This window comes from Hipposideros armiger, unplaced genomic scaffold (genome assembly GCF_001890085.2).
Source record: "Hipposideros armiger isolate ML-2016 unplaced genomic scaffold, ASM189008v1 scaffold_283, whole genome shotgun sequence".
In the NCBI taxonomy this organism is placed as follows: Eukaryota; Metazoa; Chordata; class Mammalia; order Chiroptera; family Hipposideridae; genus Hipposideros; species Hipposideros armiger.
The window spans coordinates 33,651-47,340 of record NW_017731633.1 but is presented as its reverse complement, the minus strand read 5'-3'; the positions used below and the strand labels follow the sequence as shown (position 1 = coordinate 47,340).

General features: G+C 41.8%; 1 protein-coding gene across 2 annotated transcripts in view; it reads left to right on the top strand.

Annotated features, from left to right (window-relative positions):
* Positions 1–8,760, top strand: part of SULT2A1 (sulfotransferase family 2A member 1) — a 15,528-nt gene extending 6,768 nt beyond the window's left edge. For both annotated transcript variants that reach the window (XM_019658129.1, XM_019658130.1), the window contains exons 4-6: positions 3,380–3,474; positions 4,928–5,108; positions 8,343–8,760. In XM_019658129.1, coding sequence (XP_019513674.1) covers positions 3,380–3,474; positions 4,928–5,108; positions 8,343–8,485 — 419 coding nt within the window. In that variant the 3' untranslated portion in view covers positions 8,486–8,760. The remainder of the gene's footprint in view (positions 1–3,379; positions 3,475–4,927; positions 5,109–8,342) is intronic.
* Positions 8,761–13,690: the final 4,930 nt, after the last annotated feature.

The window sequence follows — 13,690 nt, the reverse complement described above, 5'->3', positions numbered from 1 at the left end:
GGGAACAGTGTTGTGGAATTGGGGAAGGGGAACATTATGTTTTTCCAGGACCCATCAGCTCCAAGTCAAGTTGTTGTCCTTCAATCTTAGTTGTGGAGGGCACAAACTGAGCTCCAGGTTCTGTCACCACTTTCAATCTAGTTGCGGGGGAGAGGAGGGGGCAGGGGGCCACAGCCCACCATCCCAAGCAGGAGTCGAACCGGCAACCTAGTTGTTAAGAGCACACACTCTCACCAGCTCAGCGGCAACTCAGCTCGGGCGCAGCTCACTGGCCCATGTGGGAATCGAATTGGCGACCCCGTTGCTCAGAGCTCGCGCCCTAACCAACTGAGCCACTTGACCGGCCCCTGGCTCTCTTTCCAGTCGAGAACCAAAATCTTTATTTTTTTCAACTAATATCAATCTCCTGAGTTCTCCGCAGCTCTGCAGAAGGTTGATCCAAACCCATCCCCCCATACAAATGAAGAAATCCTCGGAATTTAAGTCCCAGGGAGTATTGTCCCTGCTCTGGACCCTGGGTCTTAGAGCAAAACTCTGAATCATACACGATGAAAAATTATTCAGGGGTCCCCTGCCCTGGATACATTTCCTCCCGAGCAAAGTAAGGAGTCTATAGGATCCCTGGAGTTTGTACCTGTTTCATCACCCATGCTCTGGGAAACCTGAACCCTCGAATTCTGTATGCAGAAGACCCCAAGCATGTTTTGATGGCTGTGTCCCACCTCCCAAGGCAGATATACCAGCAGCATGAGCACTGCTGTGTTAGGTTTGGCCAAGGGGAGAATCAAAGGAGTGAAATGTAATTGCTATTTGCAAGCATTGCTGAAGCCATTAGTTTTTCAGTCAAATGCTTCTGCCAACACTTGTAAGTCCAAAGTTAGAAATTAAATGAAATGTTTCAAGTTTAGAGCTATTGGGAACAATGCTTCTCTGGTACATGTGTAAGACTTTCTTTCTGGCTTATAAACCTGAGTGTAGAACTGCTAAGGCACAATGAATATGAATTTTCAACTTTAAAAGGTAGTGAACTATTTTCCAGAGTGATTGCGTCAATTTATATTCTTACAAATAGCATAGGAGAGCATCTGTTACTCCATATCCTCAGTGACACTTGTTATTGTCGGTATTTTTATGATTATCATTATAGTAATTTTACAGAATAATTCATGGAGAAATGGCATATTTTACTTAGTTTATCTCTTCAGTCTCTTTGTTTACCTCTTCCCTTATCTAAAGCTTTTAAAATGCCTTACTTGGTCTTTTATGTTTTGTTTTGTTTTGTTTTGTTTTTTTTTAATGAAAAACTACTCTTTTTTAGCTGTATTTCATTTCTTCTTAGATTCATGACATCTTTAAATTACATTTTCCAGTTGTTTGTGCCTGATTTGGGGGAATGTAACTGATTTTGAATGTTGACTAGGGAGTCACCAATTTGAATGAACTCTCTTCTTAATTCTAATTGTTTCCCTATAGGTTCTCTTTGATTTTCTATGAAGTATAAGTATAGCCTTCAAGTAATAACTATTATCTTAATTTCTAATATGTATATATTGTCTTTATTTTTTTCTCATCTCATTGGCCAGGGCTCTGGGACAATATTGATTAGAAATGCACCCCATGGCGGATAATATAATCCTTTTAATGTGCTCTTGTATTCAAATTGTTAATGTTTTGTCAAAGATTTTTGTGTCTGTATTCATCAGGGATATAGGTCTGTAGTTTTCTTTTCTTGTGGTGTCCTTATCTGGCTTTGGTATCAGGGTAATGCTGGCCTCATAAAATGATTTTGGGAGTGTTTCCTCTTCTTCAATTTTTTTGACGTTTGAGAAGGTTTGATATTAATTCTTCCTTTAATGTTTCATAGAATTCAACAGGAAACCATGTGGTCCTGGGCTTTACTTTGTTGGAAGATTTTTGATGACTGATTCAGTCTCCTTACTAGTTATTGGACTATTCAGATTTTCTGTTTCTTCCTAATTCAGTCTTGGTAGGTGTTATGTTTCTAGGAATGTATCCATTTCCTCTAGGTGTGTGATTGTTCATGGTTAGCTTCTTATCCTTTGTATTTCTGTGGCATCTGTTGTAATGTCTCCTCTTTCATTTATTTATTTATTTAAGTCTGCTCTGTTTTTTTTCTTAGTCTAGTTAAACATTTGTCAGTTTTGTTTATCTTTTTTTTAAAAAAATAGCTCTTATTTTTGTTAATCTAATGTTTTCTCATTTCTCTCTTTTTGTCTGCTCTGGTCTTTGTTATTTTCTCCTTTCTGCTAACTTTGAGCTTTGTTTGTTCTTCTCTTTCTAGTTCCTTGAGGTGTAAAGTTGGGTTATTTATTTGAGATCTTTTTTTTTCTTAATGCAGGCATTTATCACTGTAAACTTGCCTCTTAGAACTGCTTTTGCTGCATCCCATAAGTTTTGATATGTTGTGCTTCCATTTTTGTTTGTTCCAAGATTTTTTAAAATTTCCTTTTTGATTTCTTCTTTGACCCACTGGTTATTCCTTTCTCCTGGATTCACTTTATTTATTCATAAAGTATAACTTAAAATAGTCCACTTGTAACAAAAGTGGTAAATTGCCTTGGTATTTTTCCTGAAAACGTCTTCATTTTATGCTCATTCTTGAATGAAAGTTTAACTGAGTAGAATTCTTAATTGATAATTTCCCACTATACTTTGGAGTTAAGAAGAGCTTGGGCATGGTAGACAGCTATCAAAAAGCATAAAATAGTTAAGATATGGGGGATGGAGTGAGAAGATTTACCTCTCAAGAAGATAATATAAAATGTAAGGAAAGGCAATTTTCAAGGAAACATGCCTGAGAATTTCCTGCATTGATGATTTCTCAGTTTGAAGAGCCACACCTAGCCTCACAAAGCATTATTACAAATAAATCTTCATCTGGTCTCTAGGAAAACTGTAGTAGAAAAAAATGAAAGAAAATCTTAAATCTTAAACCAAAGGCAGATAATTTCCAAAGGAACAATAATTACAATAGCAACATTGAAGGCAGAAGACAGAAAAATATCTTCAAGGGCTGTGGGAGTGACCTATCAATGAAAAATTCTAAATGCTGAACAGATTGGGGGCAGCAAGAATACTATTCCTTAAGCCACATGGCTGTCTCATAGGATCTCCTTAGAGACCCTTGAAAACTGGGTACAGAGCCTTCTGTAAATGAACTAGGCTCATTACAAGGTAAATGAATGATGTTGGATAATAATTTTCTATCTCTTATTCATTCAGCTAAGAGTTATGATGGTTCTAAGTGTGCCAGGAATTGTGCTAGCAATTGTGCCCACAAGAGTAAACATAATAGATGGGTCCCTACTTTCACAGAGTTTGTAACCCACCCACTCTTTCTGCCCCTCCACCCATGCAGTGGTATTCGGATCATGGTTTGACCATGTTCGTGGCTGGATATCCATGCAAGGGAAGGAGAACTTCCTGATACTGAGCTACGAAGAGCTAAAACGGGTAACTATTGTTCTTATGGTTAGCACACACCTCTCACCACTATCTTCACTCCCTCTAACTTCCCTTTGTTCCTCTGAGTCTCTATTCCACCTTCTCAAAGTTTAGCCTTGTGAGGGGTCATTAGGAGTGAACACAGCAACTTGGTCTTCACTGTCCTGCTTCTGGCTGGCATGCCCAAGCGCCATGCTTTTTTTTTTCTTTCTTCATGTGTTCTTCTTGGTTTCATTTTACAACATCTTAAGAGCTTTTTCATGCACTGAGACAGAGCAAAATGGCTTATACTCACATTGGCAACTGATTCTAAAATTTCTAGGGATAGGACACACCTAGTGGTGAGAGGGAATTGAGGAAGAAAATGGGACCGAGTAGAAGTGGTTCTGGAGATGTGTGCAACTGCCTGGCATCTCAAATTGGTTAACAGAAGAAAAACGAAGTCATAAAATCAATCTGTGTAATTATTCTGACAGGCCAAGGTCTGGGCTGACCAGAGATGAACAAGAAAAATTGTCAGAAGATGCTCAAAACCACTCAGGGTGATTAAGCCATTGAAAGAAGGACTTTACTTATTAGTTTCATCTTGGAGAAAAGAGTTAAGAACACAAACAGGCTTTTGCTTCTATCTCAGAAACATTACTTCCTACAATCTTCCTCTGACTACTTCGATGCAATCCTTTGTGGCCTCCACATGAATTTCATTTTTACCCAGAAGCCTTTTGCAACATGTTCAGCTGTGTCAGGTACACGTTCCCAAACTTTGCTGTAATTATGCTTTCAAGCCACAAAATGAATTTATTGTAGTATTTTCTACAGTCCTGTGTTTTCTTGTAAGATCACGGAATAAAGAAAAATTTTAAAGCATTGTAGCCCTAAAAGGAATGTCTATGGTTCAAAGCAAAGTGTTTCTGGCTATAAAATCCATTTCCTTATAATGACCTCCTAGGGTCACGCGCCAAGTACTAACTACTGAGATAATATATATATAAGAAGATATTGTAAAACTCTTGTGTGTGTGATTCAAACGTTAGTAATGAAAAACAGTATTACTGTTGGATGGCACAGTCAGCGTTCGAAATAAATCCCTTAAACCTTTATCACATTCTTCCTGAACCTCTCCTTGCTTAATTCTCATCATAATCATCTAGAAGCCTTTCTAAAAAGTCTCTTTAGAAAACCCAGGCTCTGTATTCGACTATTAAGGTGTCCTGAATTCAGCCACACTGGGAAATCTATGTTGGTCCTTGCATCTTTTGTATACTCATATTTGTGCTCTTTCTTTTTTACTTTCTTCTCTTTCTTCCTCCTAATCACATCCAGCTCCATGCATCTCGCTTCTACACTGTTCCTCTCTTTCTCTCCCCCCTCCTCCTTCTCCTCATTTTGCCATTTCCTCCTTCTTATCTCCTTTTCTATGTACTTTCTTTCATATCCCTTTTCTTGCTTTTTCTCCTTCTAGGATACAAGAAGTGCTGTACAGAAGCTCTGTCAGTTCCTGGGCAAGAAATTAGAGCCGGAAGAACTGAACTCAGTCCTCCAGAACAGCTCCTTCCAGGCCATGAAAGAAAACAAGATGTCCAATTATAGCATGCTGCGTGGTTGGCTTTTAGATCAGAAGAATGGATCATTTATGAGAAAAGGTAACAGAAAATGATCCAGCTTCAGAATGTATCAGAATATGAGGGCATTCTTGTGCGTACAGTAGGCCTCTAACAGTTGGGACCAGGGAGTGTTTGAACTTATCAACTTCCTCATCACCCAGAGAACTTCTCACATGCCCTTATCAGAGAGTCAATTTTCATAACACTGATGTGAGCTGCAGGCACTTGGAGAAGCTAGGTTAGACCTGGAAGGGTCAATGGACTTGTACAAGGTCATTCAGATTCTCTCTCCTCCAAATTTGGCATGGGGGACACCCACTCTATAAGTGGTGACCAGGTGAATTCATTATGCCTGCCAACCATCCAGCTATGATTTACCTGGGAAGTGAGGACAGGAGTGGGGGTGGTCACGTTGGTGCTACCCCACTGGTGGTTTAGTATAGACAACTATCCTGAACCAAGAAATATATAAACAATGACTCAACTGGAAAAGGGAGAGAGGGGAAACTTTTCACTTAGCTGAGAACCTGTCTTGTTATCAGGTTCTTGTAAGGGCCCCATGATGAAAGAGTAATCATGTCCACGTCCTTGGGCTCAAGATGAATGCAGCACGGGATGCAGGGAATAGCAGGAATGCATTTTCCCAAAACCCTATTGTTCCAGTATACCCAGGGTGGTGACTCATGGAAGAAAGAAATTAAATAATTCAAAAGACCTTGCGTAGGTGGGGGCTGCCACCCAGGGCAGAGGGACTGGGGGCCATTACCCCAATGGTCCAGGAGGTCAGAGCATCAAGACAAAGAGGCTAATTCTCGATCCTCAAAATCTAGATGGGTTACTAGGCTTATCATGACCACGTAGTGAGGTATATAAAAGTCATATCACTATGTTGTGCACTTGAAATATAATATTGTGTGCCAACCATACTGTAATAGAAAAAAATGTAATCTAATGGAAATTGCCCTGCTAGGTTTGGGGTTTGCTTGGGACCACTGATCTCTTCCTTCTTTCCGATTTATTTCTTCTGGAATGGTGGTGCCTTTCACACCATTGTATTTTGGAAACAGATAACTTGTTTGGTTTCACAGGCTTGCCTGCACAGAAACATTATCTCACCTGATGTTTCATAGGGGGCAGCCTATTGAATTTACAGAGATTCTGGTACCTCAAGACCTCGTACTGGCTTACTAAATGTCAGGTGCATTGTACGCCTGAAACTAATGTACAATAATATTGAATGGCAACTATAATTTAAAAAAATTGTCATGGGGATATATAGTACAGCATAGGGAATATAGTTAATAATATTCTAATAACTATGTACAGTGTCACATGGGTAATGGACTTATTGGGGTTATTACTTTGTGAGGTGTATAAACGTCTAATCACTATGTTGTTTTGTACCTGAAACTAATAAAAATAAATAACAAATAAAAGTCAGGTGGGTTATGGAGGATTCATGAGCATAAGAAATAAATTATAATGAAAATTGTTCTAATAATGAAGGTAATGATGAGCATGAGAGCAACAGTGGGTGTTTGCAGGGCACCCATTATTTATTAGACATTCTGTTATATTATTTTTATGCATATAAGTTAAGCACATAAATTTATATGTGATTATATATTATTCAGTTATATAGGAACTTAATTAATGTATTGATTTACTTAGTATATTACTATAATACCAAGTATTCATTTATATAATATATAAAATAGTAACATGATCATATAATTAAGAGTATGGCTTCTGGTGTCAAAATGTTTGGCTTCAAATCCACATCCATCACTTTCTAACTGTATAACTTCTCCAGGTCTCTTTTTCCCTCATCGGTAAAATGGAGATAATGATAGCACACCCCTCATTCTTTTAGTCATCCTTTCAACAAGTATTTGAGTACATATTATGTGTCTATAACTTTGAAACACTAAGTCTTTGGCCATTCAAAAAGAGAAGTTTGTGACTTTCTAAAACATATATTGGAGATACATGCCATACACAGACACACGCACACAAAGGAAAAGACATATAGCATATCATATGTGAAAAGTCAAGTACAGCAAGGGTGGGGATTCACAGTTCCATATTAGATGGTGGGCAGGAGAGAACCTCACTGAGAAGACCGTGTTGGAATAAAGACTTGAAAGAAGCCAACGAATAAGATGGATATATCTGAGAGAATAGCACTCCAGCAAGAAAGGGATGTGAAATAAAAATAGTCTGAGAAGGGGGGATGCCTAGCCTGTTTGAGGCAGAATCAGAAGACTCAATGAAATAGAGTCTTGAGTGAACAAGTGCATGGTCATAGGAGATGGGTCAGAGAAATTACAGGGAACCAAATCACCTGGAGCCGTGGAGAAGCACAAGTACTTTCACTGAATGAAACCAGAGGTCCTTGGAGAATTTGAGCAGGAAGTGACATGATCTGGCATAGTTTCTTAAGGAATCAAGATGGCTGCCATGTTCAGAATAACTTAAAACGGAGAAAGATCAAAAACAGAGAGACTAGGGGCGAGCCAGGTGGCTCAGCTGATTAGAGCTCAAGGTCTGAGCAACAGGGTCGCCGGTTCAATTCCCACATGAGCCAGTGAGCTGCACCCGAGCTGAGCTGCTGCTGAGCTGCCAACAAGTGGCAGGATGGCTCAGCTGGTGAGAGCACGTGCTTCTAACAAGTTTGACTCGTGCATGCGATGGGGGCTGCACACAATCCCCCACCCCCACCCCATCCCCCACAACTAGATTGAAAACGGTGACTGGACTTGGAGCTGAGTTTGCGCCCTCCACAACTAAGGTTGAAGGGCAACAACTTGACTTGGAGCTGATGGGTCCTGGAAAAACACAATGTTCCCCTTCCCCAATTCCCCAACATTGTTCTCTTCTCCAACTCCCCAATTAAAAAAAGAAAAAAAACAGAGACTAGTTAGAAGTGTAATACAATAATGTAGGTGAGAAACGATGTTGGCTTGGGCCAAGGTGATAGAGATAGAGGTGATGAGCAGTGGCCAGATTCTAAATGTAACAGAACATGGAGCTGCTCTATTGCCAATAAACTGTATCCACGATGGGTTGGGAGAGAGGAGAATATAGGAAATCGTTTCCAGGAAGATGGAAGTGTAAATAGGTATCATGGCCCACCAATGGGCCATTGGTCATCCTGCTATATTAGCTACAATTTCCATGTCAAGTGGACAGAAGGAACAGATTCAGGTGATGTGTTGGGGCCTTGAGACCTACCCCTAGATTTGATTTGAATCTCTATTTTATGTTTGTCAGGCATTTCTGGGGACTGGAAAAATTACTTCACGGTGGCCCAAGCCGAAGTCTTTGATAAAATATTTCAGGAGAAGACGGCAGATCTTCCTCGAGAGCTGTTCCCATGGGAAGAATGGTCAAACACTTCTAGGTCTCAGAGATAAATATTTGTCCTCCTGTCCTTGTTTATGTAAATCATGGGTGGTAATTGTATAAAACCTGTTATTTCATGTTGGAGCCTTGAATGATCAAATCTTTGCATCTTTGATGACTTGATTGTTGAAAATTACCAGGGTAACTCTAATTCACTTCATGGCATCCCAACTTTTAAAAAATATTTGTAATGTTTCGTATGTACAGAATGATACAGAAATAAGTATGATCCAAAGCTATGTCAAATTTCTTTTTTACAGAAATGAGAAATAAAAGTACAAAAGCAGTTAAGGTTCCTTTTTTTTCCATTGCCTGTATCTTTACAAGTTATTATTATTCTGACCTTGTAGTACATAATTCCCAACCTAGCATTATTCTCTTACCATGTGGTGTTTGACTATACTCGTAAATGATATATGGTATTTATGGAGACTTTTAAAATTTAGATAAATGGCATACTGTATAATGCATTCATCAACTAACATTTCCACTCATGCATTTTATATGTGGGTTTCATCCATGTTGATTATATAGCTAGTTCAGCATTTAGTATTGAGGCTTGTAACATATTTCAGTTACCCCTTCTCCTGTAGATGAATCTGGGTTTCTTCCATTCTAGTTTTTCCCTAAAACACTGCTTGGGCCTAACATATGATCTGCCCTGGAAAATGTTTGACAGACGAGTGGATAAAGGAAATGTGGTATATACAAACAATGGAAAACTACTGAGTCTTAAAGAAGGAAATTCTGCCATTTGCAACAACATGGATGAACCTGGAGGACATTACACTAAGCGAAATAAGCCAGACCAAAGGACAAATAGTGCATGATTCCACGTATCTGAGGAATCTAAATTAGTCAAACTCATTGGAAGAGAGTAGAATGGTTATTGCCAAGGGCTGGGGGGAAGAGGAAATGCGGGAACAAAGTTCCAGTTATACAAGATGAATAAGTTCAAAAGACCGGCTGTACAACATCGCACCCACAGTTAATACTGTATTGTGTATTTCAAATTTAATATGGTAGATCTTGTGTTAAGTGATTGTGCTTACATACAGTATTTCATTGGGTGATTGCACCAAAATTTGCTTTATCCATTACTTCGTTGATGGGCACTTGGGAAGTTCTTAGTTTAGGCTTATAATCCTTAATGCACCTTTGAATGTGTCTTTCCATATGTCTCTACATTTCTGTTGGACATACGCCCAGGACTGGAACTGCAGGATCGTTAGATGTGTGTGCATTAAGATTTAGTAGATGGACTGGTTTCCGAGGGGGGAGTTCCAGGTTAAATTTCTACCCGCCATGGTTCCAAATTCTTGCCAAATTAAAATTTTCTGTTTGGTTTTAGCTTTAAGTTAAACTAATAGCAACAAATATAATGTTCCTCTGTGTCTTTTTTCCTGCTTTTCTCCTGCTTGAATATAGAGCATCTCTCCCACCCTACCCACGGTACCCAGCTCTGGAGTGGTGGTGTGTTAATGCCCCCTGGTGGCCATGAGGCATCACAACAGGTATGTGGACACTGTCTCTCCCAGCCCTATAGGTACCCCTGAATGAACCGTATCTTTGATCTGACGCAACTGTGTCTCTAAGCATGTCATTTACTGTAACAACAATTTTAAAACAACTCTAGTTTAGGGTTATTTTCTTCTGGGCATTTTATTCAGAGGAATTTCAGATAAAGAGTCAAATAAGATGGTTTTAATTTTTTTACAAGCAAAATTACTTGCAGATACTGCATTCATTTACTAAAAAAAACGACAATCATTAAAAATCTTTCTTTTTATGGCACTTGACTTTTTAAAGACGGATGTCTGCAAAAGGGACACTCAGATATAGCAATTTTGAATTTCCTTTTCGTGAAACAAAGTCTTGGTATGGTCTTAATGACAGCAATTTATCAACTCTGAGTCCATCTCATCAGCAGAGATTTCACTGAGGACAGTTCTCAGCTTTGCACGTTGAAATCCCTCTGGGAGCTTTCAAAGATACTGGGGCCTGGGGCCCACCCCCAGAGACAGTTTAACTGGCCTGGGGTATAAGAATGCTAAAATTCCTATGTGGCAAAGTTTGAGAACCATGATTTAGAGGAACGGTTCTCAAAGTGCAGTCCCTGGACCAGCAGTGTCAGCATCACTTGGGCAGTGACATATTTGCAGTCCCAGGCCCCACCCAGACGTGCTGAATCAGAAACCAGGGATCTGGGGTGAAGCAGGTGTCTAAACCGAGAGGACCCCTGAGGTGTACATCCTGCAGGGACCTGACAGGCCCTGGCCGACTTGGAGTCTGGGGGAGCCAGGTAACTTGTCTGGTTGGATGGAGGGCTCCCATGAGCAGACTCCAGGTTAAGACAGGTGAGGTGTCGCATGCCCCACCTTCCCTCTAGCCAGGCCAAGGTGCCAGCACACCTGCATCTCAGGTGGTAATTCTGTCCGACTCAAACAGTGCTCCATCCTCTGTACCACTCAGACTCCATTTGTCGCTGATAGAAAATGGGTTACATCTTCTATCCCTCAACTCCTGTCTTTTCATCCCAGAAACAGAGCTCCATAGAAACTGGCCACCATCTTTTGCCTCTGCCTCCAGCTTCCTGGATGATGGTCAGGGTCTTTGTATCTTTTCCACATTTATTCCTCCTGGACAATGGGACATCCTGTATCTCTGAGTCCAAATATATCCCATGCTGCTCCCTGGATATCTCAAAACAGGTTTCCTGTGATTCAGAGACCTGCTGAATTCAGAGACACCCTTCTGGTCCCTTCTGGCCCCCTCATTCCTGGTCTTTCCAGATTTCCATTTGACTTCCTTCTCCCCTCTCTCCAATCCTCACAAAGCAAAGACACTTCTACCTGAACCATCGCCATCTCCACCCCAGGGCACCCAGAAGGAATTAAGCTTGAACTTTACCCATTCGTTGAAGGTCCAATGACTTTTCTTCATCTGTTCCCTGAGTCCTTTTCCTACATACCCTGTGGCTGAGTCTAGAAGCTTCACCTTCTCCACAGCAAACTCCACAGTAGATTCACATCTTTACCATTGATGCCACAGAGACCGATAGATATACAAGGATCACCATGGAAACCACCAAAGATGGATCACTATGTATCGTAGGGCTCACCATAGTTTCCAACAGATCAACAGGGCTGCCCATAATCATATGATTGCTTGTGCAACAATTTTTATATTTTTTTGCTACAGGTAGGCAAACAAAGAGAAATTCTTGCTTTAGCACTACCCTGGGGGACACCAATATGGGGACGTTCCAAGACCTGCCTTCAGGAAGTCACTGCCTCCCTACTTCCTGAGCTGGCAGGAAGTCCAGATGCTTCCATTGGGGACGTCAGGACACAGCCTGGGCTTGTGAGGCAAGGTGAAGTAGAGCTTCCTAGGGGATGATAAAGATTCCTGGATTCAGAAGGGGGTGGGGGGAGGTACTGGGACTGCTGGGGTCAAGAGGGGAAATGGAATTGAGAAGATGAGGAAGGGAGGACCCTGTTCCACTTGATCCATTCACTTTCTATTCAGACAGTCAGGGCTAATGCAAACTTTTGTCTCCACTGATAAAAAATTAATCTGTTTTTCATTAATTGATGGTCCTTGGGTGCCTGGAGGTCCCCAGGGGCACCACCCTCCCTCCTCCACTGCCCAGGGCGAGAGTCTGAATCTTATCTCAGCCTCCTGCCTCTAGGATGCCCACAGGGCCTTCCACACCTTTGCTCCCCGCTCCTGGGATATATGGAAACATCTACCCTCCCTGCCCTCTTCTATGTCAGGGTCTAACTGGGGTTGTGGTTTCAGTGATTTTTGTGTATCCATCCTACCAGGGTCTGTCAGATAAGCAAGAAGGGCTTTCATTATATCCTGGCAGTCTATCTCCCCTCCTCCCACGCCACAGCACTCCCCTTCAGAGCCTGTCACATGAGTGCCCCCGGCTCCCAAATCTGATCTAATTTTCACTGTGCTCTGCTGAGGCTGGCGGGCCTAAGAGGATTGGAGCATTTGCTAAGTGGGACGGGACAGGGTCAGAGAACCGGCTGTGGGGAGACTCAGGGGCCAGGATGGCCACAGGGTGGGGAAGCAGAGGAAGTGGGAGATGGAGTCAATGGGGCCTAGAGAAGGGGTGAGGGGTGCTCCTCCAGTGCTGGGGGCTGAGGGTACTAACAAGAGGGGCAACACTCCCAGCCGCTTCAGGAAACAGTGTTTACAAGATGATCACTTTATTAATTTTTAAATTATCAAGCCTAAAACAATGTCCAGATAAGTCATTAGAATTTTAACTATTTGAGCCACATCCATGGCTCAAAATAATAAAATCGCCTGATAAAAAATAATGTCAACTGAATCCTACAGACAGAACAAATATTAAAATACATTTAAAAATACTATCCAAAATGTCAGGCTATAATAAGGTACGAGAAATAAACCCACAGAAATATGTATTTAAGATCTCTATGGTTAAATAATAGCACTTGTGAGGAGTCGTTGTTAACCAAACGAAGAAATAAATAAGTAATACACTTAGATTGAAAAGTTCAGTACTGTAAAGATATCAATTACTCCCCCCAAAATTTATGGATTTCATGCAATTTGAATTAAAGAACCGAGTCTGGTCTTAGAAGTTGCCGCAACACCACTACAGCGAAAACACCAACAGGAACCCCAGCCCGACTCCTAGACCTAGGAACCCATACACATGCTCACCGGCGTTCTAAGTCATGGGGCTGGGCATTCAGAGCAGCGCCACACGTGGTGACCGCACAGTGAACACAGCAATGCCACCTCCCCAGGATGGATAAGTGGAGGTTCATTCACACTGCAGACCCACTAGGCACCAGTTCCCGCGACCGCGTGGGCGTCCTGCGCTGGCCGAAGACACCTAGTCTCCTCTGGCCCTGCAAGATCCGATCTGAAGGACTTTGCGGGGACAGAATCCCCTACAGATCCAGTAATGTCCTGGGGCCCGAGTCCTTGTCATCCACACAGTCATCTCTCTCTTGATACACAGGAGTGGAGAGAGACAAGGGTTCCTCCAAAAGGTCTTGGAGCGAGGGCAGCTCTGTGAAATCATGGATCACAACAGGGTCGGGCGAGAAATCCGAGGCGTAGGGGCCCTGAGGCCAGACTGGAGCCGGCGCTGGCACTGGAGCTGGCGCTGGGGCGGGCGCAGCCGGGACCATCTCCTGGGCGCCCTGCGCAGGGTCCCACCAGGCCTG